The sequence below is a fragment of the Colletotrichum higginsianum genome, chromosome 6 (genome assembly GCF_001672515.1).
Source record: "Colletotrichum higginsianum IMI 349063 chromosome 6, whole genome shotgun sequence".
Taxonomy (NCBI): domain Eukaryota; kingdom Fungi; phylum Ascomycota; class Sordariomycetes; order Glomerellales; family Glomerellaceae; genus Colletotrichum; species Colletotrichum higginsianum.
This window is the reverse complement of record NC_030959.1, coordinates 4475212-4499588: the sequence shown is the minus strand read 5'-3', so window position 1 is coordinate 4499588 and position 24377 is coordinate 4475212. Positions and strand designations below refer to the sequence as shown.

Below are 24377 nucleotides of genomic sequence, written 5' to 3'. Positions count from 1 at the left end.
CGTGAGGCCTTTACACAAGCACTTACGGGAAAGAATATCCAGGGAGGTTTCAGAGGCTCCGGGCTTGTCCCTCTGAGTGCAGAAAGTGTATTATCAAAGCTGGACGTCAAGTTACGCACTCCAACGCCTCCAGGATCACTTCCAACAACACCGCTCCCTTGGGTTTCCAGGACACCAAACAACCCAACAGAAGCAACTTCTCAGTCAACACTGATCAAGGATCGAATTGCCCGTCATCAAAATAGCTCCCCAACACCTATCAATAACGACGTTGACTATATTCTTAAAGGAACACTAGGAATAATGCATGAGAATGCATTCCTGAGGGCGGAGAACAAAACTCTTCGAGAGGAAAACAGCACACTAAGCCGACGTCGGAGAGCTAAGAAAATGCGTCTCCAGCAAGGAGGAAGTCTTACTGTAGCTGATGCAGAGGATATACAGTCGCAGAGGGACGCAACAGCACAGGTTTATGAGGAAACGCGTCGGAGGAGTGGTCGTAAGCCAAGGACTGAATCGGGTCAACGACGGTGTGGCGTGTGCGGAAACACAGGACACAATGCGCGAACGTGTCAGTTTGATGTAGAAACGACTGAGGAAGAGAATTCTTAGTAGCGTTAATTGATCTAGTGGTGTTGATATTGATGTCTTCTTGGGTTTGTAATGTAGTCGTGGTTGGGTGATCGACTCGCTTGTCTGATCGACTCGCTTATCAGCCACGTTATTCTCTTTAGAATTTTATATTTTACTTTCTCTCTAAAGAGTACTATAGTAAGTACTAATTAGGTACTATAGGCTGCCTATAATGCAACTAATTAGGGGCTTAAATACTACTTATTATATAATTAACTAAGTACTATATACTACTTATTATATAATTAGCTAAGTACTATATATAGCCTATTATATAATTAGCTAGGAGCTATATACTACTTAGTGTATAACTAATTAGGGGCTTAAGTACTACTTATTATATAACTAGCTACTCTATACTACCTATTATACTACCTATTGTATAATTAGCTACCCTATACTACCTATTGTACTACCTATTGCATAACTAGCTGCCTAAGGGGTGCCTGTGCGCTGCCTATTGTATTACTAGCCTGCAGGGGGCTGAGTGCACTAGGGAAAAAAAAGCCTGCAGGGGTGTAGTATAGGCCTAACCCTGCGCTATACTGAACCCCCCAGGACCCACTGCTGCTAGCGACCTACCGCTGCGCGCATTAGGCTAAAGCCCTAGCCCTAGGGTAGACTTAGTAGTCTTAATGCACATTGCATTAAAGCTACTTGTCTCTAGTTCCTATTCTACTCTCTATTCTTAATTATAATTGCCTAAATTTAATAGGCATGCAGGAAGGTCGCACAAGTTTCTATTCTAGGGATGCTATTTTCAGTAGCTATAGGGTACTAATAAGCCCAACTGGACCTATTACTATACTAAGGCAGCTTTATTCCTACTTAAGTTCAGACTAAATACTGAATCCTAGTTTACACCTACTCACAATAGACATACTGTACTCTAGAGTACCTAAGTAAATAGCCTATACAGTCTAGAGGCTATACAGCCTTATCTTTACTAGGCTCTAATGTACCTCGCACTACTGTCAGTTGCTAAGTCGTCATAATCAACAGAAGTTGTATGTATTATCCAGCTCAGTAATAAGGGGGGCAGTATAGTAAGTAGGTAGTTAACAGTTTAGTATTTATTATAGCTAGCTACTCAACTATAGTCGCCTGCAGCAGGACAGAGTAAAGAAAGAGCCTAGTACGCGCACTAATTTCTTCCCTCTAATTCTACTGCCAGTTGTCTCCTTAATCAGCTAGGGGTAATTATAACGCTCAAGAACATTGGCGTAACCAAACAGCAATCAGTCTAAATGAAAATGTTCGCCGCGTGGCTGCATCCAGTATATCAATGGGCTGCAGTCTGAGTGACGGATAGTCGCTATGGCGTTTGTTAGCTTCCCCAGAAGACATCGAAACGCTCGACGCCTCATAGTTTGACGTATTAATTTGGCACCAGTGTAGGTGATATTGCGATCTAATTGTCCGCCGGCAGAGAATTGAGCAAGCCGCGCGGCTGGATACAGTTGGTATCAGGAACTCAGGAGCCGAGAATAGTCACAGCCCAAACACCCCATATCGGACAGTCGAGCGTGCCGCACCAGTAAAACCCCGCTCTCACGATGGGTTCAGTCTGGGCATGTTGCCCGGACTGTTAGTCGAACCCAGAATTTCTGCAGCCTGGCCCCACCGACGTTGCGGGCTAGACCCCGTAATGGACCGGGCCGTTCGGCCGTGCTGGCCGGCCGGCCACGCTCCAGGGACCAGGCCTCAAGGTCCACACAAATCCTCCGGCAGCGTGCAGGGGGGGATAGCGGCACAGAACGGACGACCTAACTGCATGTAGCACTCCTCCCAACGTTGCTTGCCGACGTTACAATACTGTCCAAAAAAACCACACTAGTCCCTGCGGCCAAGGCACTTGCTAGTCTCTGCAAGGCCGCTGTTCCCAGCCACGTGCATAGCCGACATGAGCGACAAGCCTCAACTCTGGTTGCCTAAACAATGAGCGAGCGTGATTTCGTATCTTCGGTCCATCTTTGGTATGGATCATTCTATTCATCGTCTGGCGGTAGGCGGGTAGATACACACTCATCATAGTAGCCGGGCGATTTGGTGTGGATGTTGGGCTTGATGTTACTTAATATCGTCAACCTGGGTAGGTAGACGCTCAACTTGCCTGGGTCCTGCGGCAAAGTTGACTTCTCTCTGTCACTTCCTTCGCAAATGGCCGAGCCGGAGGTGATGCTCTCACGCGACGGTCTTGCCGAGCCAAGGCCATGTTCTTTTTCCTACCTATATATACTCGACACGTTCGGCTTCTGCTTCGGAATTTCTTCTTTGCTCTCGACACCAGGCACAGCTTCAACCTTGTCAACCATCGCTCTCCCGGGGACCCTGATACCAAGATGCTTCTCTCAACCCTTCTCTTGCCTCTGCTTCTCCAGGCCGTCGCTGCCGCCCCGACGCAGGATGCAACGACAGCCCTCGATGCCTCCTCCTCCGACAGCGACCACGTGAGGACGGAGCAATTTACAACATCCGATGGAGAGACGTACGAGATTGTGAGTTGTTGCAAGCCACCTTTGCCCTTGGTTTCTTGGAAAGCCAGTCAGCTAATTACCACCCCGTTCTGCGTCGTTTCAGTTGATCAACGGAGCCTTGGTGGATGACACTGCCCCCGGCACCACTCCGGCAATGCACGAGAGACAGACCACCGTCATGGAGCCCCTTTGGTTCCCGGACGGCCGCGCCAAGGACGAGTGTGGGTCCAGCAGCTTCATCAAAGACACGGGTCCTAATGCGCCGACCACTGGGCGCTGCAGGGTGTTGATGGAGTGGGCCAAGGCCAACAACGGGTTCTTCAAAACCTACAACCACCATCACGCCAACGGCCGGGCAACTTGGCTCCTCAAGACCCACCCATCCGGCAAGAATGCGTGTGCGTTCTGGATCAAGCACGACGCTACTATCGGCTACATCGGCAACACAGACGTTGCCGATCTCATCCGCGATTCTCTCAAAAGGTTCGAGATGAACTTCAGCGGTGCGTGGAGAGTGCGAGCCCGCGGGGAGACTACATGCAACGGATATGCGCCTGGTCGCCACAAGGCCTCTTTCACGTGGTGGGTCGACAACGAGTAGCGGGCCTCCCCGCAGCCAGCGCTGCCGCCAAAGACAATCTCTTGACTAAACTTCCATGTAAGTAAACCAAACGACTGGGTGGTTTGCCTCGTGGCGCTGCCTGTTTGGTATTGGTTCCGTGCCGTTGCTGGTACAGGTTGCTTGCGGCAAGACATGCGATAGAAAACTGTGGTGAATATATATTGGTTTTCTTCGAATACCTACGGTAACTTTCGTCTTCCCACTCTGGTGCCGAATGCGGAATCGGCAGTTGGTCGGGATTTGCCTCCAAGCAAGATTCCATCTCCCTAAAGATGGATGTTTGCTCTTGTCTTCGACCCCCGGGCATGAAGCTGAGAAGTGCATTGTACTTGTATAATCTAAAGAGTTGAGGTGAGACTCTCTGCTCGTCATCGCCGAATAAGGCGCAGGCAGCCTTTGTCCGTACCAAACCTTTAGGTTAGGGTTAGGTAGGGTTAGATCAACTATCTAGAGCTTATCCGCTAGGCGGTTTCTTCTACCTTAAAAGGTATATCTAGTATACATATTGTACGAAGTGGTTTCTGTTGAATAGTGGAATAGCCTATGGGCTTCAGTATATTGTATGTGTTCTCGCTATTCTCAACTGCTCTGCCGCGCGCGCAGTCCTTTTGGCAAGCTCCGTGAGTCTAGACTTAGATACCACTACCAACTGCATCTCCACTAGAACAGCGAGGGCCCAGTAGCTGGGCTCGCGCGTGTGCTACTGCAGGAGCCTTAGATCTGCATACTGGACGAGGCTTTAGGCACGCTGGGCGTCAGTGCCAATATTTAAGTAATAGGAGGGTGAGGAAGACGCTCTAGGGAAGTACAATAGTAGCAGTAACATACAGAATAGAGGTAGTAACAACGTTCAATCGGGTTGTTGTATTGGATAGGGGAAGAGTTCAGGCATACAGGGACCGTATTGATGTATAGAAGGGGGGCAGGTTTTTCAGGAGCGCATGCAAGAGTTGCAGTATTACCCCAGAAGGATTAAGAAAGGCTTAGATAGATTTGTACAGACAGGTAGAGGAGTAGTTATATTGAAGCCGCGCGGAATCGCCACCAGCGCCAACTTAAACTAGTTGTAGTCAATGCAGTTTCTATTAGGTAGCTCTGCCTCACTTGTTACGATCCTGTATGTTGCCATCAGCCGCAGTAGCGTGAAGTTTTACTTTTGTAGTAGAACTATTAGTTCTGTATTACTAGCTGTACCTTTCTTATTGAAAATCCTTCCAATATAGTAATGGTTTCTTATCTAATCTCCCTTATGCAACTCTCCTCGCGATTTCCAGATCTCATACTCAAAATCGGGTTGAAATTCTGTATATAATGTCTCCTAAGATAGTAATCAGCGCCTGCTGAGCAACCATAGTTATCAAAACATACCGGATCAGCGTTAACCTTAGCAGAAAACTCAGCTTCATTGTCTCCGATGAAGTTCTTAGGTAGTCCTGTGCTTTCCACCATGATCTGAACCTCGCACGACTTCTCCATCAACGTGAACAGATACGCTGCTTCGTCGACTGTACCCCCAGTCGTCAACAATCCATGATTTTGCAGCACAATCACGCGGCCCTTCTCGCCAAGGGTTGCCGCAATCTTTTCGCTCTCGTCCGCCTCCAACACCACACCACCAAACGTTTTGTAAACAGCTTGGATACCCCAGAAGTTGCACGTGTCCTGACTGATAATGTCGAGCGGTCTCCCAAAAGTTGACCAAGCTTTCCCAGCGGGTGAGTGTGTATGGCAAGCTGCGTGAATGTCGGGGCGCGCTTTATGTATCGCACTGTGAATCATAAAGCCCGCTGCATTCACCGCGGCTCTGTTACCACCGATGACTTGACCGTTTTCATCGATGTGAACCATGTCGCTGGCCTTGAGCATACCAAAATGCTTACCAAGCCTGTCTGGCGGTTAGAAGATGAATATTTAGTGGTATGGACGACTCACGGGTTGATCCAAAAAGTGTTAGGATCTACTGGGTCTCGAACGCTGATATGTCCACTGGTACCCTCGGTGAAGCCTTTGCGAGCAAATACTCGAAATGCACCAGCCATGTGCTCAAGCTGCCATTGTCGTTTCTTGTACAGATCAGGTATATCGGGAATGCCGGGAAACTCATAGCCCCCAGTCGAAAGTGCCGTCACCCCTGACTTTTCTGTCATGTCAGGTTTCACCTCTAGAGAGGCATCTGCCGCACTCGGGGCCAGGGTAATGGTGGCAGTTGACATGGCTGTGAGAAAATATGACTCCTTATCGACGAGGCGTTTGTGCTTCGGTAGAGTAACTAGATTGTGTAACGCCTTGTCTCGGGATACAAGAATATGGCGGAACAAGAATGATTAAATAGCGAAATACATGAAAATGTTAGCACTTTGGATGACATCTTGTCCTCGGCCCACTGAGGATTTTGGCTAGATATTGGATCAAGGACCGGTAAACATTAGGGGTAGGTGATCTACTATGGTGCCAGTCCTGGAGTCTCGGCATCCTATCTGCATCTGCGAAATGGTTGGTTTCGCTGTCGCCTTCCTTTCGTGGTATCAATGATAGATACGTTATCATCGAGACCCACCTTGATCCTGTTCGGTTGAACTGGCTTTGCCGCGATAGGCGCATCTCATGTCGGAGTCTCCCCGCACTTATCTCCAAGACCAGGATCGTTTGGAAATGGACCGGCTTGACCAACTCATAGACAGTGTTCTATCAGGCCTCCTCGGTCCCAGCTTCCTGATTTACACGATGTGAGGACAGGGCAAACAAATTATTCGATCCCACAACACTTAACGACACTGTTCAATGGCGTCTCCGGTGCATGCGACCCATCGACGCCGTAAACGCACCAAGACTTTCACTGGTTGTTGGACATGCCGGTCGAGAAAGGTGAAATGCGACGAGAACAAGCCTGGATGTCATCAGTGTAATCTGAGGGGGCTGGAATGTGGAGGTTATGGTATCCGTCTGCAATGGCTTCCACCAGAAACTGCATTCACTCCTGGTTCCACCTTATCAAGCCCTGAACTAGCCAGGGAGGTGCCTACCACTTCATTTTCAAGACGTCAGATCGCATTTCGTAAGTATCAGGACCCTTCAATCGAATGGTGAGATCGTCGCTAACAACTAATTAGCCCCTTTCCAAAAAGTTTTGTCATGGGGGCAAGTCGACGGCATCCTCAGGCTGATCGACTCTTTCAAGCAAGAGTCTGCATCTTCTGGTTGCGATGATGTCGTCATCAACATCGATGCCTTCGGAGTTTTCGGCACAGCTCCGTTGCATGATGCGTTCACGGTAACGCCTTTGCCAGAGGAGGGTTCTGAGTGCCTCGACTCCGAGACACAATCACTTACATGCCTCGATTCGCCAGAGTCTCAGAGCTCTAGGGTACCCGTGGTTTTTCCATCGCCGTCACAATCCGAGACAGCGGCAGCATGGGAGTTGTGCAACCTGCATGAAAATCAAAAATCACGGCCATTTATCTACGAACCAAAGAGAGTTGAGATAGGTGGCAGCGATCTCACCCTTGCAGACCCAAGTCGTTCTGAGGCTGAGGAGTTGTCGGTTGTTGCAACAACTTCGCCGCCGGATGAACACTACATCAGACGCAGACGGCTTCCAGGGCTTTCGCAAACGCCAAAATCTTTGCTCTCGGAACAAGAACGCTTTCTCATGCATCACTATATGTACAAAGTTGTTAACATTTTCTGCGTCATCGACAACATGAAAAGCCCATGGAAGACGATCCACCTTCCCCGGGCCATTCAAGGTGCCGGTGAGCTCAGTATCATAGGTACGACATCAAGGATTCGAAGCGCTCTGCGGAATGCTCTCCTGTCCATCAGTGCATATTACTTCTCCAACACCCAAGCACTAGAATCGCAACATGATGAGTGGGTTGAGGCAGCTGCCCGGTACCGGTACAGAGCGATCGGGTTGCTCAAGGAAGCCGTGGAGCTCGATCTTCATTCGCCGGGGAGACCAAAATATAAAGAGTCTCTAGCGACAATGTTGTCGATGACCACAATCAACGTAAGTCATTGTCTGATCTCGACAATGCAAGTATAGAAAAAAAAAAACTCATACTAGTAACAGGTCATGTCGGGTGACACAAGCACCTGTCGTCTACACCTAGATGGCGCTCACCAACTGATAATTCATATGGGCCGGGGGAAGCCCAAGCTATCGGCCAAGGCTCGTGCCTTGCATCGCATCTACTTCTATCTCAGAGTCATCTATGAAAGCACAGCAGCATCTCAGGGTTCTGCCTCACGCTTTTCGGCTCCCAAAAAAGAACAATGTCTCGCCCCCCAGCCAGAAGGCGTGATGCAGTCTCCTATGAGGTGTCCTGATGAAGACAGTTCATCGGCCTCCACAGAACCAGTGCACGCTGCAAACGAGATGGCTTCTTTCGAATGCATATACGGCATACCACAAAGTTTATTAGTACTTCTTAAACGAGCCATCGACCTTCTGGATCGAATTGAAGGCGTAAGAAACAAAAATGATACGCCATCGGTTTCGACAGAATTAGAAAGAGCTTGCGATACGGTCGAAAGAGACATCTTTGACTGGCCGCTTGAAGAAGAGCTTGCTCGCTACCGGGATGCCAATATTGGTGTTAGCTTTGGCATCATTTACCACCAGACTCACGCGTTCCATAACGCCCTCATTATTTACTTTTCGCAAAATATCAGGCTTCTCAGTCATCGCTATATGCGACAATATGTCCAAGCAGTTCTACACGATATCGAGTCCATCGAAGCCATCAAGAGCGAATCCGGATTGCTGGCCGCGCCTCTCTTCTGGCCATCTTTCATGGCAGCATCGGAGGCATTTGACGAGAGTCTACAAGACCGCTTCAAGATGTGGTACGAGAAAGTGGCAATCTACGGCATCAAAGCGGTGAGGACTGGGACGCAAGTACTAGACGAAGTTTGGAAAAGGGGTCCCTCATCAGAAAGCCGTACCACTAGCCAGTGGCGATCAATCGTTGGACAAAAAGGAACTACGTTGATGCTCACATAAGTTGCTGTGTGTATAGACAGCAGGGTGGTGTGAGATGGGATCGATGGTGGTAGTAAGCATCCTGGCGCAGCTATAACATACTATAGACAGTTCACAACATTATTGACACGCTCTTCACTGTGAAATCAAGATCCTCCGGCCGAGAGTTTCTCGCAATGGCTGTGTGGACTTTACAGGCGGGACACGATGCCGCCTCTAAGACTTTCCACAACCTCGGCCGCTGCCCGCTCTCCGCTTCGTACGGCGCCTTCCATGTAACCCTTCCACTCGCCTGCCGTCTCAGTCCCCGCAAAGTGAATATCACGATACGGCTCCCGGAGTGCGTCTCCTCCCAGTGTGTCGAGGACGCCGGGAGTGAGTGATGTGCAGGGACATCCCCACCCAGAGTACTCATCACTGACCCATTCATACAGGACCATGCGAAGGAAAAGACGGCGGATATCCTTGACCCCGTAGAGATGGCTGAGCTGGTCTAGCAAGCTGTTTTCGCGCTCGGCGGTTGCCATCGCTGCCCATGCTTTTCCAGGTTCACCTGCCATGAAACAGGTCAAGACGAACTTCTTGTCTTCGGGGCTGCTCGTGTCACGCACTACCGCAGCAGGCCCGATGAAAGACTGCGCCAAGCCGCAAAAGCCCTTTTCGACCCAGAATGGCGCGCTGAACTGCATCATTGCTTTTGTATAGTAGCCGTAGGTTTGAGACTCGATCCAGGCCCGCTTCTGATATGGCAGAGGTGGGGTGAAAGAGATGGTCTTGAGAACAGGGCCTGGGACGGTGGTGATGACCTTTTGTGCCGCAAATACCTTTCCGCCAGCTTCGATGTTGACGAAACGGTTCTCTCCTTGAACGACGGCTTGTACGGGGCTGGAGAGGCGGACGATGCCGTCAGGCAACGAAGACGCCATGCCCTTTGAAAACAACTGCGTTCCCTGGCGGACTCGTAAGAATTGGCCTCCGTCTTTTCTATCCGACCTCATCTGCAGCAGACCGCCGCCGGACTTGCAGTAGTTGAGAAAGTAAAGTGCCGAGATATCTCTCGGCTCCTGGCCCAACATTGCTCGAGTCCATACTGTAGCGGTGGCAAGCGCGGCAGCATCGGCATTTCGAGATTTAAGATATGCCTCAAATGTAAGAGAATCGAATGATGTGTTCTTTGGTCTGTAGACGTCAAGGGCCTGGCAATCTGCTTCCACTATATCCCTAATTTGGGCTAGATGACTGCGAGTTGCTTCGTTGAACTAGTTATAGATAAATTCCTGTCAGCTACATGTACTTCAAGTCCACAAACCAAATGGTTGAACTGAACTTACGTTGGGTAGCTCGCCATATGCAAAGGAGCTGCATTTGTCTTCAAAATCTTGAAGAACGCAGTTTCCCGTGGTATTCTGCTCAATCAACTCTGCTCCGTATCTTCTGGCGAGCTCGAACATCCTGCTCTGGTTCGTGTCGTTGATCCAGGCCGCCCCGACATCAAAAACTCCTCGGCCTCCGTTATCCTCCATCGGCTGGCTCCACGTTTTGCCGCCCACACGATCGCGGGCCTCCAGAGCAATGCAACTAAGGCCGGCTTTTCGGACTTGGTGAGCTGCAGAAAGCCCCGCCAGTCCCGCACCAATAATGACGACATCGACAGTTTGCTGCTGCTGCACAGAAGGTAAGATTCGAGGCACAGTTAGCAGATCCGGGCGAGCCACGACTGCATTGATCTCAATAAGCCATCCCGGAACAGCGAGCTGCTGCACGGGAACGAGAGTCATTGCTGGACGGTGCTGTCCCAGGAACCGTTGGACGTGACGGGCATGCTGTTGCTTCGCGGCATCGTAATCGACAATGTAGAGCGTCAAGCTTGCAATGTTTGAGACCGCTGACTCCGAAGCCAGAATGACTTTTCGCAGGTTCAGCAGCGCAAGATGGACTTGTGATTCGTAGTCTGCTGGAACATGGCCATCTTTGGCGTTGCCAGGTAGGCCCGATACATGCACCAGAGCACCACTGCGTGTGATCGTTGCTGGTGCGTAGTATGCCGTAGTTGTGTTTGATAAATCGACAGTCTTTATGAGGCGGGACATGACGGCGTTCTTCGTTGGTAACGGGGGTATCATGTCGCGGACCAAGCCGTGGCCGTGGAGGGATCTGTCCGTGTTTTCCTGGGGGTTGAAGAAGAGAGATGAGAGTGTGCTTAGTGCTGAGCCGAGAAACAAGATGCTCGAAACAAAGGAGCAGAGGTGAGAGCATCAAACCAAGCTCCGAAGATCATCGCGTGATGATCAAGTCGCGATATCGGCTTTGCAAACATTCGGACTAAATGCTGGCTGCACTGAATATGCACCTGCTGCTGGAAGAGGCATCCGACAGCGACGCTTAACCCCGCCCCCAGGCGCGCTGGCTTTGGTCCGAAGCTCTCGCCCCAAACCTACGCGAGATGTGCAAGGATATACCCTATCAACCAACAGGACGGGCGAATCGGAACGTCTTTTCTGAATCCTGGTGACTGGATTAGAAGTCCTTATCGGTTACTCGTATCCGGGTTCATCGACTTGTCCGCGGGCTTTGTTCATTTTATCATTTGCCAAGACAAAGAGTTTCGGTGAAAGGTAGAGACGATAAGCCGCGGAACTCCAGAGTCCCAATCACAAATCGTCATCGCTGCGACCGCACCGCCCTTGCTTTGCTGAACATAGCTTTCGACAGCCAGGGCCAATATGCTCTGTAGTATCTGGCAATGATCGTCTAGACTCGCCAATGACGTCACCTACAATATGGTCACCGCGAGAACCCATATTGGTATATTGATGATGGGCCTAAAGTTTATCTCCCTCGCCGTATGTTGCACAAAACATCAACGTAGTCCACAAGGTTGTGTGGGTCACTTTCCCCAAATCTCAGCGCACATAATCAGTCATGTCAACTCTCGCTGAGTTATTCTACTAAGTAGTAATGATCTAGTAGCTAGCTCAAATTGGCAGAAAATGCCCTTTGTCATGTACTCTAATCCCTTAAGGCTAACCCCCTCTTCATCATTATCTAGGGGAAGAAGCTTAATTTGCCAGCTCAATTTACAAAGTTACCTCTTCAGAACCCGATCAACAAGCTTCGCTGCTTGAAGAACTTCCTCATCCTGGAAGTGTTTACCAACAAGCTGCAAGCAAATAGCCATGCCGTCAAGTAGCTCCGAATCATCTGTTACAATAGATCATTAGTAAACATCAGAGACAGCATAGGAGATTTGACGGGGAAAGTGCGTCGCGGAAGCTGACTTACAAGCTCTCCATTCTCTCTCGTCGTCTGGATTCCGGGGCTTATATCCCTCCTCAAGCCTATCCATAGACTTATCAACCCTGAGTCCGCTGGGCAGGATGGCCGCAGGCTGATCAAGCACATTCCAGATTGCAGTGTAGTTCCAGTACTCTGCGCCACCTTGCAACACCCCGGCCCCGGCATAGGCCGGACAGAGGATAAAGTCAACACCAAGGTGCTTCATCAAAGCGTGATACTCTCGTCTGTATGCCTCTCGTTTATAGTTCAAGTCCCAGTTTTCCGCTACCGAGAGCGGCTCCGCTTTAGAGAAGTTGAAAGCGTGTTGGGTGAGAGCAAGCGTTGGTTCTCCACTCTCTGCGAATGTATCCAGGTATGGCTTCGGCCCTTGAGGGAAATACAAAGCTGACTAGAGTTTTGTCAATAATGTCGCACTTCATATCATTGCCCCGTATGTGCATAGAAGTCTTCAGGATATCATCAACCTACCACTATATCCCAACCACGCGCATGGTCGTGAGCCTTCCAGTCCACGACGTTGATTCCCGCTTCTTTCAACTTGCCCATGGCTGAGCGAAGGGCTCGAAGGACCGGTGGGTGTGGTTTGACGACTCTGGTTTTGTCAGCACTAGTAGTCACATATAGGAAACGGGGAGAGATGTTGAACGTGCCCATCGTCAAGCATGACTCCAATGGTGATGTCCTTCTTGATACTGACAGACCTCCAAGGCACTGGCACCAACATGGTCTCAATGTCCCAGGGCTCCGCTTCAAGCATCGTACTCATGAACAGTTCCAAGTCGTCGACGCTTTGACCCAATGGGCCAACCACACCGCGAATACTTTCCTGTCCAGAAGTAATGCCAAAGTTCCCGAGATTGGGAACCCGAAGGGCAGTAGGTCGAAGGCCGTAACATCCGTTGAATGCTGCCGGAACACGAATGCTGCCGCCAATGTCGGTACCGACGCCAATAACGGAGCATCTGGCGCCAACAGATACGCCCTCGCCGCCAGAAGAACCTCCGGGAGAACACAACAGGTTGTGCGGGTTCAGTGTCATACCGGTGATATTATTGTTGCAATCCAAGTGCTGTTTTGTTGCATTTGGTCAGTCCAAGTTCTCGTGCATATTGTTGAAGAGGGAAGAAAAGTACCATCAGACTCTGGGGCTGATTGGTGCGGACATGAATTACGGCTCCAGCCTTTTTCAAGATTTGGATGGAAAGTGCATCTTCAAGTGGGACGTTTGCAATCTTGGACACGAAGCCGGCGTGGGTAATATGTCCACCCATCCCAATGTGTTCCTGAGAACATCCAGTCAGCCTTGATGAATCTTTAATGCGTGATAGGCCAAATCTACCTTGACAGAAACCGGGATTCCATGGAGCTGGCCGCGCAGCTGGCCTGTCTTTTGATAATATGCATCGAGCTCTTCGGCCGTTTTCAGGGCCTCCTCGGCAAGTATCTCCGTGGCAAAATTAGTCTTGAGTGCACCGTTATGTATTAGCCATGAACCAGGGCGGAGCGACGTTTTATTGAGATATCTCAATTTACCAACTGATGTATGATTGTTGTTCTCTTAAGAAAGGCCGTGATAACCTGTTTCACAGACCATACGCCTGTCTGATACTTCAGACGCAAGCTAGAAGCATCTTGCTCTGTCATGTCCAGTTCTTCAATTGACAGAGTCCCCGCTTCATACGGCACAATTTGAACGTTCCGACGGTCTTTTGAGGGAAGTTGGTCGTCTGGAAGCAGATACGCTTTTGGTATCGACTTTTGCTGGACGTCCACGCAGACTTGTGCGAGCTCTTTCCAACTCGGAGGATTCATGGTGATTGCCATTTCAAGGAGATTCAAGAGCTTTCCAAGATATTGATGAGTTTCTGCTGTGTCAACACGCGATTCATTTCAAGGCAGAGAAGTCTATCAATGATTCGACACACGGGCAGAGAAGCTAGCAATCTTCTTCACCGGGCCCCTGAGGCTCATAGGACCTCTGTTGGCAGCTTTGTATGACCCTGCACCAACTGATTGCATTTTCCTATCAGCGCAACTATCTTTAGATAGCGCTAGATTTGGCATTTCCCTGCCTATCTCGCTGTCAACTGCCAAATTAGTCCCGGTGCGGGTCGGAAAGATGACAAGCAGATGCAATATCTGGCACCCCTGCCTTTGAGGACCCGCTGAATGCGGGCGATCGACGACCCAGAGACGAGTAGGATGTAAGCGCATATCGGTCCGTATCTTAAGGCCGGCACGAAACCAAGGCTAATGTGTTGGTATCTGGATCCGGGTCTATGGGGAAAGGCTTTTGCTCCTACCCATTCAAGAACCTGGACTTGTTATCGGGGTGCGTCGAAAGAACAGCCAGACCCAAAAGATATGTCGTATGCACCGCTTCAGGACGATATTCAAGGTCTCAGACTTTCATGTCTTATCATAATACCCCTCACAGTGGTAGCAGTCTTCCTCACACCGAGATATCGCCGGTGTTCCTTTCCAATGGCTGTTTTTACACTTCAGCAGAGACTAAATTGGGCTTCGAGATCACCTCATTCTACTGCGATAAGTAGTCGATGACGCTCATTCTCACAAAAAGCTCTCCCCTGTGGCTTTTTCCTCTGTGACCTTCGAAGCAAAGCCCTGTCCAACCGCAACTCTGGATTCTAAAAGTAACGTCAAACATCAAGCACACCAGATACCAAGCACTTGAGGTTGATACCAAGCACTTTAGGTTGATACCAACCTCATGATGGCCCCCACAATCGTCGCCCCCGCGGGCGGAGATGGCCTCCCACCCGGCACCACCAAGCTCATCGACCAAGACGGCTCCATCGTCGGCAAACACGCCTCCGGGTCCGATGAATCTGACATTGTGCTTATTCCTCGCGCATCAGACGATCCAGAGGACCCGCTCAACTGGACGAAGAAGCGAAAATGGTTGGCGACATCGTGTGTTCTTGTCTACACCATCATGATCGCGATTCCGAGTAGCGCGGTCTACTCTGTCGTGACGCCTATCAGAACAGCAACTGGCTTGTCCTTGTCGGATATAAATAACGGGACAGGTATCATGGTGAGAACACTCTCTTGCTAAATTTCAAAGACCTGTACACGTACCTAACTGGCTAAACCTTTTCTCGCAGTTTTTGTTCTATGGCTGGGGTTGCTTGATCTGGCAACCGTTCGCGCTGCAATATGGCAAACGGCCGGCATACCTTGCGTCTCTCCTCGCCAATATCGTATGTGTATAATCAGCAACGGCACTACATGAAAGCTGGATGGATCTGACTCATGTTCATTTCCACAGGCTATCCTTGCCACTGCTCCGATGTGCACGAAAAAGCACACGTACCTGGCCAATCGAATCCTGCTTGGGCTTTTCGGAGCGCCGGTTGAGTCGCTATGCGAGATATCGATCACCGATATTGTACGTATTCAATGTGTAGAGCTTTCAATCAAAAGCCATCTGACAATTAGCAAACAGTGGTTCGCGCACCAGCGCCCAAAGTACCTTGCGCTCTACGGATGGGGCCTATCCATGACAGGCAAGCTTGCTCCAATGCTGTCAGGTTTCATCAACGTTGGCATGGGCTGGGAGTGGACTCTAGTGAGGATCCCCGAAGGAGCATGTTCCTGCCTGGCAAAATCACTGACACATCTCAAAACATTCCAGTGGTGGTGTGCCATCTTCAACGGTATTGCATTTGTCTATTGCTTCCTTTTCATGGAGGAGACCAACTACGACAGACCTGCAAGGCCGGTGGGAGACAACACAGCATTGATGTCCGAGAACGGGGCTACTGATCAGCAGCAGGGAGGCGATGATGCAGACGAGAAAATGTCCGATAAAGCCGGCGACAGCAATTCCGCAAATGATGCCAAGGCATTCGATAGCGAGACCGGGCAGGTCTTTTTCCCCCGCAAGACATACATTCAAAAGCTTGGTATCAAGGACAAGCCTAGGCCCAATCGCATGTTGGACATCGCGCTTGGCGGCCTCCGGGGCTTCACATACCCTTCGGTTGTGTACGCTGGGTGAGTGAGATTAGCATCGAAACCGCATGTAACCACGTGTCCACCAAGACTGACAGCAATCTAGTTTGATGTACGGTGCGAACAACTTGGTCTGGTCTGGTGTGCAGAACGCTACTGCTGGTACAGTCTACACCACAATGTACGGCTTCTCGACAGCCGGTGTAGCTGCCGCATACTTAGGTGGTCTGCTTGGCACTATGGTCGGGTAAGATACCCTGGTTCCTCAACTTGAGAGAAACGAACGACTGACTGATAATATTCCTTTTTGTCCCGCAGGGGCTACTACTGTGGCAAAGTCGGTCGACTGCTCACCATCAAACTCGCCCGCCGCAACGGCGGCATATCAGAGTCTGAGCACTCTTTGTGGCTCTTCTCGGCGTCCATGTTCCTGGTTCCGTTCAGCATGCTTCTCTACGGGCTCGGCGTGACGTATCATATTCACTGGATGGGTCTCGTCATTTCCCAATTCACCCTTGCCATCAACAATGCACTCGCCGTATCTGGCTCCCTCGGCTACGCCATTGCCTCGTATCCCCAGCTGAGCGGTGACATGATCACCACCTGCGTCATCATCCGCAACACGATGTCTTTTGCAATAAACTACAGCATCACCCCCTGGCTAAATCAAATGGGTTACAGAGACACCTACATCATTGTTGCAGCCATTGGCTTTGTGTGGAATGCGAGCATATTCGTCGTGACAAAGTACGGTAGAAGCATCAGGGAGAAGAGCGCCGCGCGATATTGGAAACAAGTTGCTCAGGCCCATTCCAAGGGCTTAAGTCATTAATTAATCATTGTTCAACTGTATTTCTTTTGTAAATAAAGTCGAGTACAAACGTTAGATAGCCCTTTGAATGAGTTGTATGTTTTTTTTCGCCACTCAGCGTGTCGTAGCCCAAACAGCCCAAAACGCCGTTTACTTCTCGGCACAGCAAAAGTCGGCAATAGGTCCTTGCAGCCCAATATACCAAAGGTGAAGACGGGTTTGATACTATCTTCAAATTTCTCAAGACTTGGACATTGGCGCGACGGATCGTTCGGTGTTTTCTTGATCGGACGCAGCCGGGTCGACGTTCTTTTTATAGCCGCCATCTTATTTATCGTCGTTATTCGCAATGCTCAATGTTCTCTAACGTGTCTAGGAAACATAGGATGCAACAAAACTATGTACACATAGTACGTATTGTAGAGGCATAATAGGCTAGGCATTTATTGTCGCCTATTACACTAGGACAAAGAAAAAGGTTCAGATAATACCACAGCAGTCTTTCTCCAGCCCCACTAGAAGCTCTGCTAACACTAACAACTCCAAGAGAGTAGCAAGCAGACCTACATGCAATAGAACCGGATCCTCATCAATGTTTTAACTATATTATAAACAGATTGGAGGAAAATAGCAGATTGCACCAGGAATTCGACGGGATAGTCAAAGGAGGGTAATTTATTAATAAACAGGAGCCTAAAGTAGGCAGAAGACTGGTGTTGATTAGCTAGAGAGGGCCTGGCACGTACATCTATCTCTACTCCCTGGCAGCAACTAGACGCAAAAACTGCCAATGTTTCAAGCTCTAAAAAGTACTAAGGGGAAGTTTTGGTCTACGTCTAGGTTGTATCTGCCCCTATTGTCAGCTTAGCATCCATGTTTTTAGGGGTAGCAACAAGACATACTGTAATATAATTCACTGTTTCCTTACCTGTCCTAGTAGGTTTTATATCTATGAAGAGTAACAAGCTCCCTAAAATCGACACAAGAATGTCTACCTCAATACATAATTTACTTACCAGCCTGCCAATATATGGAGGTAGTTGCCGCCTGTAGTGTGTTAAGTTTGGGTACAGCAGCTGGAGTTAGAGCAGATTGACTTTAGCATGCCATACAAACTGTACAAAGTTGTAAGGGGTAAGTAAAAGCTCCCTATTACACCTCACCCTGCATATATCCTTACGACTTATAGAATTACAATATATTTAACAAGGAGAAATGTACTAACAGGCTTGGTAAGCTGCTAGAAGCACTGTAAATATTAGCTGAACCTAAACTTGATGGGGGGTAAGGGAGTGGATAGAAGATACCTGGCGGGGAGCTTTTAGTTTCGCATCGATACCATCGTAAGGAGAACTTTTACAGGGACGCTTGACCTTTATAGGCCCTGCCTAACAGGCTAAGGTATCGGTAAACTTTCAATTTTTTTACAAACTTAACTAGCAGTTACTTTTACAGGGACAGCGCACGAGGATGCAACTCACCTCAAAATTTAACTTTTATGTGTTAGCCAGAAGTCAAACTACGTGGCAGCCCAGATGACGAGGCCTGCGCACTACATTCACCAAGGGGCCTAAAGCATATTGTTCACTAACATTACTTAATCGGTGGATTCTTATTGCAGCCCCTTGCACTGAAGAGGATCAGTAGCTCCTGGTTAAAGTTCTTTTGCGAGCAGTAGATCAGAGTCAATCAGAGCCTGCTGTACGCCGTTTCTAACGTTCCCAAACTGGAGGGACTAGAGACACTACTGGGGTGGAAGTTAGCCACCCACGTGTAGTGTAACCAGAGAACATAAAGTTATTTTAGAAGTTTAGACCTCTTACATACTTGTACAAAGCAGTCATTGATTCCTCATCCACTCACGGTCATGGTACTCTTGGCGCGCCTGAAGGACCTCGCCGCGTATAGAGAGCACGCTATTCTCCATCTAGGGTTGTACTGGGGTTGGAAACTACTGTTGAGCCAGGACACCTATGTGCATAGCCAGCTGCCTGACTTACGCGCCATCAGAGGTAAGGAAAGCTGTGTCTTTTACGTCGCATGACCTTAGGGCTGCCAAGAGAGATGATTTGGTTGACTTCAAACACGCATGCAGTGACACGATGCGACTCCTCCGTGAACTGACGGCCGCTTTGCAAGGCTTCGCCGCCCTAACTGCCGTGGCTCATGGTGATTTTAGTTGCGGAACGCCGAACCCGTCGCACGATCATCTCAAAATCGCACACGGCCTGTGGAGGGATGAGGTCGTCAACGGCACCCTAGTCATACGCTCAAGAGCTAGTATCGTAGTAGACACATATCTCCATGTTCTAGCCTCAAGCCTCTCAGCTACTGGTGGGTATATAGATGTACGTCAGAGTCAATATCCAGTACTTGGGTAACCTAACGATTTACAACCTGATAAGGATGCAGGGCTCCACCGCCAGATGGCCGTTCTTAACGCAAACTTCGGACCTCACGATATCTCGTTCAGGCTACAGGGCGTGACACGCACTGTCAACGCCGGCTGGGCTGGCGGCGGCGACGAGCTACGTATGAAACGCGCCCTCCGCCAAGGGGGATACGCCAGCCTCAACGTCTACTTTCTAGGTCGCTCGTCAGGTATTTTAGGCAAGTGCACGTTCCCACAAGGAGCGTCTATAGGCTCGAATACCTTCACACTAGATGGCTGTACTGTGGCCTCGTCAACGATCCCAGGCGGGAAGGGTCGGAACGTTAACCTAGGGAAAACCCTCACGCACGAGACAGGCCACTGGCTCGGGCTTTACCACACGTTCCGAGGCGGTTGCGATGGCGAAGGGGATCTTATTTCGGATACGCCAGCTCAGGCCAGCCCCACGCGGGGTTGCCCCCCATCCCGTGACTCCTGTCCGCACAAGCCCGGCCTTGACCCAATACACAACTACATGGATTATTCGATTGAGTAGGTTTATGCTGACAAGTATTGGACCTTGGATGGCGACTAATGAAACACGCTCTCTTGATAGTTCTTGTTACAGAGAGTTCACCATAGGTCAGCGTGTTCGTATGCACAGCTTCTGGCGAAAATATCGCCTGAACGCTGCATAAAGGGAATTTGGTGTATAGAAGCTGGCCGTACGTAGCCCCGGTTGTACATTATAGTGGTGGTGCTGTTGACTTGAACCTTACACACCGATGTATCAGTTGCTCCGGTACGTAGCGTATTGGAGGCGGGGCACACGAGCTTGGAAGACGATGTCCTTAGTGACTGCTAGTAGCGGTGTCTATGAGCAGTAGACGTGAAAAGGTGGAGGAACTAGCGAGCAGGTGGGCAGGACCCAAGTGTTAGTACAAGATTGCGGCAGTTGGTGGAGTCCTAGGAGGGAGCAAAGGAAGTACTGGAGCTGTAGTTTCTATTGCTTTAATAGATTCATATCGAAAGAATAATAACTAGAACCTCAGCCTATTATACCTCCTGAACAGCAAAGAAAACTCAAGCAGAAGGACCAGCTTTTTTCGTCTTTACTAGCTTTTATACTCTTTTATGTAGTTAGATCTTATCTGTAGTATCTAGCCTGCATCTTTTATGCCCTTAAAACCTGTTTCCTACGCTATGCGAGGCAGTTGACTGCTGCAGCAGCTCTGCAACCGTCGCTTTCTACAATTGTCTTCGTAGGTGACTTTAGTAACCTTAAGCGACTTAGCTATGTAGATGACTGTCTTTCTGTATCTATTGGGTTAGCTGTAATTAATGTCAGTTTCCTTACTTTACAGCTAGATAAGGACTAGAGAAGGTGGAGTATAACCTCACATATCTGTTGTGTGTAGTGCATTTTGCAGAGAGCCGCAAGGATATTACTTAAACAGCTACTTTGTAACTTTTATTTCCGTACTCCCTTTAGCAATCCACACGGTTTGGACCAAACTATACATCGTGTCTGTTATAGCCGAGCAATAGAATACGTTTCGAGGCCTGTTATCTTTCCTAATCCAGCATACTACTTATGCCCTACCGACCCTAGCGCCGACCCCACCGCAGGAAGTACTCCCGGGACCGCCGCCTCCGGGACCGCCGCCTCCGGGACCGCCGCCTCCGGGACCGCCGCCTCCGGTTCCACCACTACCAACACCACCGCCACCGCCACCAACACCACCGCCACCAACACCACCGCCACCAACACCACCGCCTCCAACACCACCGCCTCCAACACCACCTCCGCCAACACCACCTCCGCCAACACCACCGCCAACACCTCCACCAACACCACCGCCAACACCTCCACCAACACCTCCACCAACACCTCCACCAACACCTCCGCCAACACCACCAACACCACCATCACCACCACCAACACCACCATCACCACCGCCAACACCACCAACACCACCATCACCACCAACACCAACACCGCCACCGCCGCCGGCATCCCCACTACCACCTTCAGTTCCACCACTACCAACACCACCGCCACCGCCACCAATACTACCACCCCCAACACCACCGCCTCCAATACTACCTCCGCCAACACCACCTCCGCCAACACTATTGTTAGTGCAACTACTTATGCTGCTACCCCCACAGGCGCTACTACCGCCAACACCCCCCTTGTTCACCTTCTTCTTCGGCTTCTTCTTCTTCTTCTTTTTCTTTTTCTCCTCCTCCTTCTTCTTCTCCCTCTCCTTCTTCTTCTTCTTCTCCTCTTCTTTCTTCTTCTTCTTCATCTCCTTTCCCCCCTGTTCCTCGTCTAACTCCGTAGTAGACTGCGCCAGTTGCTGAAAGCCTGGAGAATCCCAACCCCTCGCCGATAATATATCGGCAGCAATAGGTGGTTCTAGGCCCCCGGCCCTCATTGAAATGTCCGATTTGGGAGGGGTTACTTGAAACCGATTCGGGTCCTCACTCTGGACACCATCTCCCGAAAGGGAGTTCGAAAGACTGCTTGTGATTAGCTCAAGCTGGCCCCGTACAGGTACGTGGATAGTGTCCATGTACGCAAAGTGTGCTAACGAACCGATTGACGTCCTGGAGGAAGCCAGGCGGAACAAGTACGCGAGCGCATGCTAGCATACAGACTGCCAAGAGCACGACAACGCAGGAGACTCTAATCATTGTTGAGAATGTGCTGTATTTTGTTCCAAGCGGTTGCTACTAAAAAAGTTTATGGTTGCTAATCAGTACGCAAGCAGCCGGTGGATGAAGAAACGCCTGCAAGCTACTTATAGGCATGCAGTGCGCCCTATACCCCAGAGTATTCTGCCCAACAGACCACGTTACAAGGCGACGCTGTATAAATTGGAAATCACCGTAAACATGCCCTCAAATAGCAGTGGGGAGGCTGGCAACGGAAAGCCCAACAAGTCTCCGTCTCTTGCACAGTGCCGATCTCAGACCCATCCTGCATGACCTTTTTAGTCCCCTCACGATATTCTTGACCTCGAAACTAACACCAGGATTGACGGCAGTCCCAAGGGCAGGAGACGCGGTTTCATGCGCCTACGAACGTTTGCAACTGCAGCAGAAGGGCCGAGTCGAGGGGGGAACAAACCTACCAGGATAGAGTTTGAGGATTAACAGCTCTATCTGCCAAAGGCTGCCGGCAACGCAACGGCAGATGCATCTAGAAACCAACACCAGGATTTACAGCAGTCCTAGGGGAGGACACGCGGCTCCATGCGTCTACAAACGTTCGCAGCTGCAGTAGAAGGGCGAAGGGGAGGGGTTTTCTAACTTAATAGGATAGAGTTTGAATGATTAATAACTATAGATGCTTAGGGTTATTGGTAGTGCAACTGCAGATGTATCTAGAAATTTTATATTTGCTGAAACTGGAATTTGGCTCCGTAGTGCCAAGTGCAGAGTTTGTAAAGAAATACCTCTGAGACGCAGGGCTAGTTATGTTCAGGGTTCTTGGGATTACATGCAGTAGTGCGCAATGAGCAAGTGTGTTAATGATGTGGAGTGGAAGTTTAGAATGTGGATGTACAAAGTTTGCGGCTGTCTAATAGAAAAGCAGTAAGTACTTGGGAATTAATTTTTTGAATAATGCAGAATAGCCCTAGGCTCAGCCGGTCTCAGAATCGGAAACCGGCAGAGGGAGCAGGGCCTCTAAGTTTTGCGCCTGAACTTTGCAACTCGGAGCTGCAAACTGGAAAATGAGGTTGTCTTGTCCCCCTAATTAGGCATCCATCCAATTACAAGTACAATTAAACGTTATCAAATGTTCTGAAACGTTGATGATTACGCGGCTGATTGATTTAAAGAGGGAAAACTGTATTAAAGTACCTAAGAAAGTTCTACCTAAAGCTTTGAATTTGTATCCTTGTTGACAGGGGGTTGTAACGCACGAATAGTGCATCTTTCTACCTAACTGCGGGGGAAAACAATAGGTACACGGCAAAAAGCCCTTTTTAATTAGATCTAAAGTAGAAATCTTTGTACTGGAACTAAACTAAGTAAAGCTTAGTAGGTACTATTGAGCTTTCTGTATGTTATTCTTTGCCTGCTGGTAGTATAATTGCTGTAGGAATCCTTACTAGCTTTTCTTTTTAAAGGCTTAAGATAAGAAGGTTTACGCTACTCTAGAAATACTAATGTGTAACTATGTAATTGGTTAAACGCTTTTAGAAACTTTAAGGCAATTGACTTAGGTAAGTTTACTGCTAACGTTAGTGAAAAATAACTCTTGCAGCACTTAAGAGGACAAGAATTAACCTTTAGCTAGAGAGAGGTAGAATGCAACCTAATATGTAGTTATAGGTAGTTCTATTATATAGACAAGTAGGTTAAAAAATTCCTAAACAACTATATATAGTAGCTATCTCCTACAAGGTCCCTTTATGCTAGCCTTTACTATTTCTATATCTAAAATAGTTCATTACTTCTAAACTATGACTCTACTCTTTATTTTTGTAGCCATCTGTGTATTCAGATGTGCAGAGTCTAGTCCTCTCGTGAACTCAGCCTTAGCTGCAGAAGATACGCTATTCAACACTATTGATAACCCTAGAGTCCTACCTGCTCCCTTTTCAGAGGAAGAGTTATTCAAAGAGTTAATTAAAGTCATGACATATAACGGAACTCTTTTACAAGCAAATAGCTCTTCTTCTCCAGGCATCCTACCACGACAGCCATTTAATGAGAATGACGAAGACGTTAAATGCCATGAACACGATCATCTCCACCCGCCGCGGAATATAGAAACAGTCAAATACAACTCCTACGGCTCGACTTGCCAAGGTAACATTCGAGTAATTACCTGTCGTCCTTATAGTCCGGGATGGGCGTTGCTCTTGCCCACAATGCGTTCACAAATCGGCTGCGACAAAAACTACGTCTGTCGTCAAAATGGTGTTCGAAGAACTCGATTTGGTACCGCCCAGATGCCAACAACAACATGCGTCCTCGACGCCGCCCTGAAGATATGGGTAGTTGGTGGAAGAGAGATAGGAGAGAAATGCTGCAGTAAATTTACACTCAAACCGGCAGGGGCTGGGAAGACTGTTAGATTTCACGAGTGGGCATATAACGCTGTGACTGGGATTTATAAACAAGTTAAGTGGATGTATGTGAAAGTGAATGGGGGATACTATAAGTCAGCGCAGATGCTTTCAGAC

At 49.0% G+C, this 24377-nt stretch overlaps 9 protein-coding genes across 9 annotated transcripts; 5 read left to right on the top strand and 4 right to left on the bottom strand.

Moving 5' to 3' along the window:
* Positions 1 to 2975: 2975 nt before the first annotated feature.
* CH63R_09698 (putative Class V chitinase) lies at positions 2976 to 3711 on the top strand (the record flags this gene model as incomplete). Its single annotated transcript, XM_018304672.1, has 2 exons — positions 2976 to 3131; positions 3214 to 3711. The coding sequence occupies 2 exons, from the start codon at positions 2976 to 2978 to the stop codon at positions 3709 to 3711; spliced, it is 654 nt and encodes a 217-aa protein (XP_018156695.1).
* Positions 3712 to 4969: 1258 nt separating this feature from the next.
* On the bottom strand, positions 4970 to 5945 carry CH63R_09697 (Class II Aldolase and Adducin domain-containing protein; the record flags this gene model as incomplete). The annotated part of the gene is made up of 3 exons (XM_018304671.1): positions 4970 to 5050; positions 5101 to 5617; positions 5665 to 5945. 3 exons carry the CDS (start codon positions 5943 to 5945, stop codon positions 4970 to 4972), a joined length of 879 nt encoding a protein of 292 aa, XP_018156694.1.
* Positions 5946 to 6513: 568 nt separating this feature from the next.
* On the top strand, positions 6514 to 8737 carry CH63R_09696 (Component of the argr regulatory complex; the record flags this gene model as incomplete). Its single annotated transcript, XM_018304670.1, has 3 exons — positions 6514 to 6787; positions 6843 to 7741; positions 7805 to 8737. 3 exons carry the CDS (start codon positions 6514 to 6516, stop codon positions 8735 to 8737), a joined length of 2106 nt encoding a protein of 701 aa, XP_018156693.1.
* A 170-nt stretch (positions 8738 to 8907) lies between these two features.
* Positions 8908 to 10839, bottom strand: CH63R_09695 (Flavin containing amine oxidoreductase; the record flags this gene model as incomplete). Its single annotated transcript, XM_018304669.1, has 2 exons — positions 8908 to 9975; positions 10048 to 10839. The coding sequence occupies 2 exons, from the start codon at positions 10837 to 10839 to the stop codon at positions 8908 to 8910; spliced, it is 1860 nt and encodes a 619-aa protein (XP_018156692.1).
* Positions 10840 to 11801: 962 nt separating this feature from the next.
* Positions 11802 to 13825, bottom strand: CH63R_09694 (Amidase; the record flags this gene model as incomplete). The annotated part of the gene is made up of 7 exons (XM_018304668.1): positions 11802 to 11917; positions 11999 to 12401; positions 12482 to 12605; positions 12715 to 13082; positions 13147 to 13296; positions 13353 to 13475; positions 13610 to 13825. The coding sequence occupies 7 exons, from the start codon at positions 13823 to 13825 to the stop codon at positions 11802 to 11804; spliced, it is 1500 nt and encodes a 499-aa protein (XP_018156691.1).
* Positions 13826 to 14747: 922 nt separating this feature from the next.
* On the top strand, positions 14748 to 16823 carry CH63R_09693 (Major facilitator superfamily transporter; the record flags this gene model as incomplete). The annotated part of the gene is made up of 7 exons (XM_018304667.1): positions 14748 to 15071; positions 15142 to 15237; positions 15306 to 15425; positions 15483 to 15605; positions 15672 to 16033; positions 16098 to 16238; positions 16310 to 16823. The coding sequence occupies 7 exons, from the start codon at positions 14748 to 14750 to the stop codon at positions 16821 to 16823; spliced, it is 1680 nt and encodes a 559-aa protein (XP_018156690.1).
* Positions 16824 to 18775: 1952 nt separating this feature from the next.
* Positions 18776 to 19871, top strand: CH63R_09692 (Extracellular metalloprotease; the record flags this gene model as incomplete). The annotated part of the gene is made up of 3 exons (XM_018304666.1): positions 18776 to 19150; positions 19208 to 19725; positions 19802 to 19871. The coding sequence occupies 3 exons, from the start codon at positions 18776 to 18778 to the stop codon at positions 19869 to 19871; spliced, it is 963 nt and encodes a 320-aa protein (XP_018156689.1).
* Positions 19872 to 20765: 894 nt separating this feature from the next.
* On the bottom strand, positions 20766 to 21752 carry CH63R_09691 (uncharacterized protein; the record flags this gene model as incomplete). The annotated part of the gene is made up of 1 exon (XM_018304665.1): positions 20766 to 21752. One exon carries the CDS (start codon positions 21750 to 21752, stop codon positions 20766 to 20768), a length of 987 nt encoding a protein of 328 aa, XP_018156688.1.
* Positions 21753 to 21957: 205 nt separating this feature from the next.
* CH63R_09690 (uncharacterized protein) lies at positions 21958 to 22167 on the top strand (the record flags this gene model as incomplete). Its single annotated transcript, XM_018304664.1, has 1 exon — positions 21958 to 22167. The coding sequence occupies one exon, from the start codon at positions 21958 to 21960 to the stop codon at positions 22165 to 22167; it is 210 nt and encodes a 69-aa protein (XP_018156687.1).
* Between the last annotated feature and the right edge of the window lie 2210 nt (positions 22168 to 24377).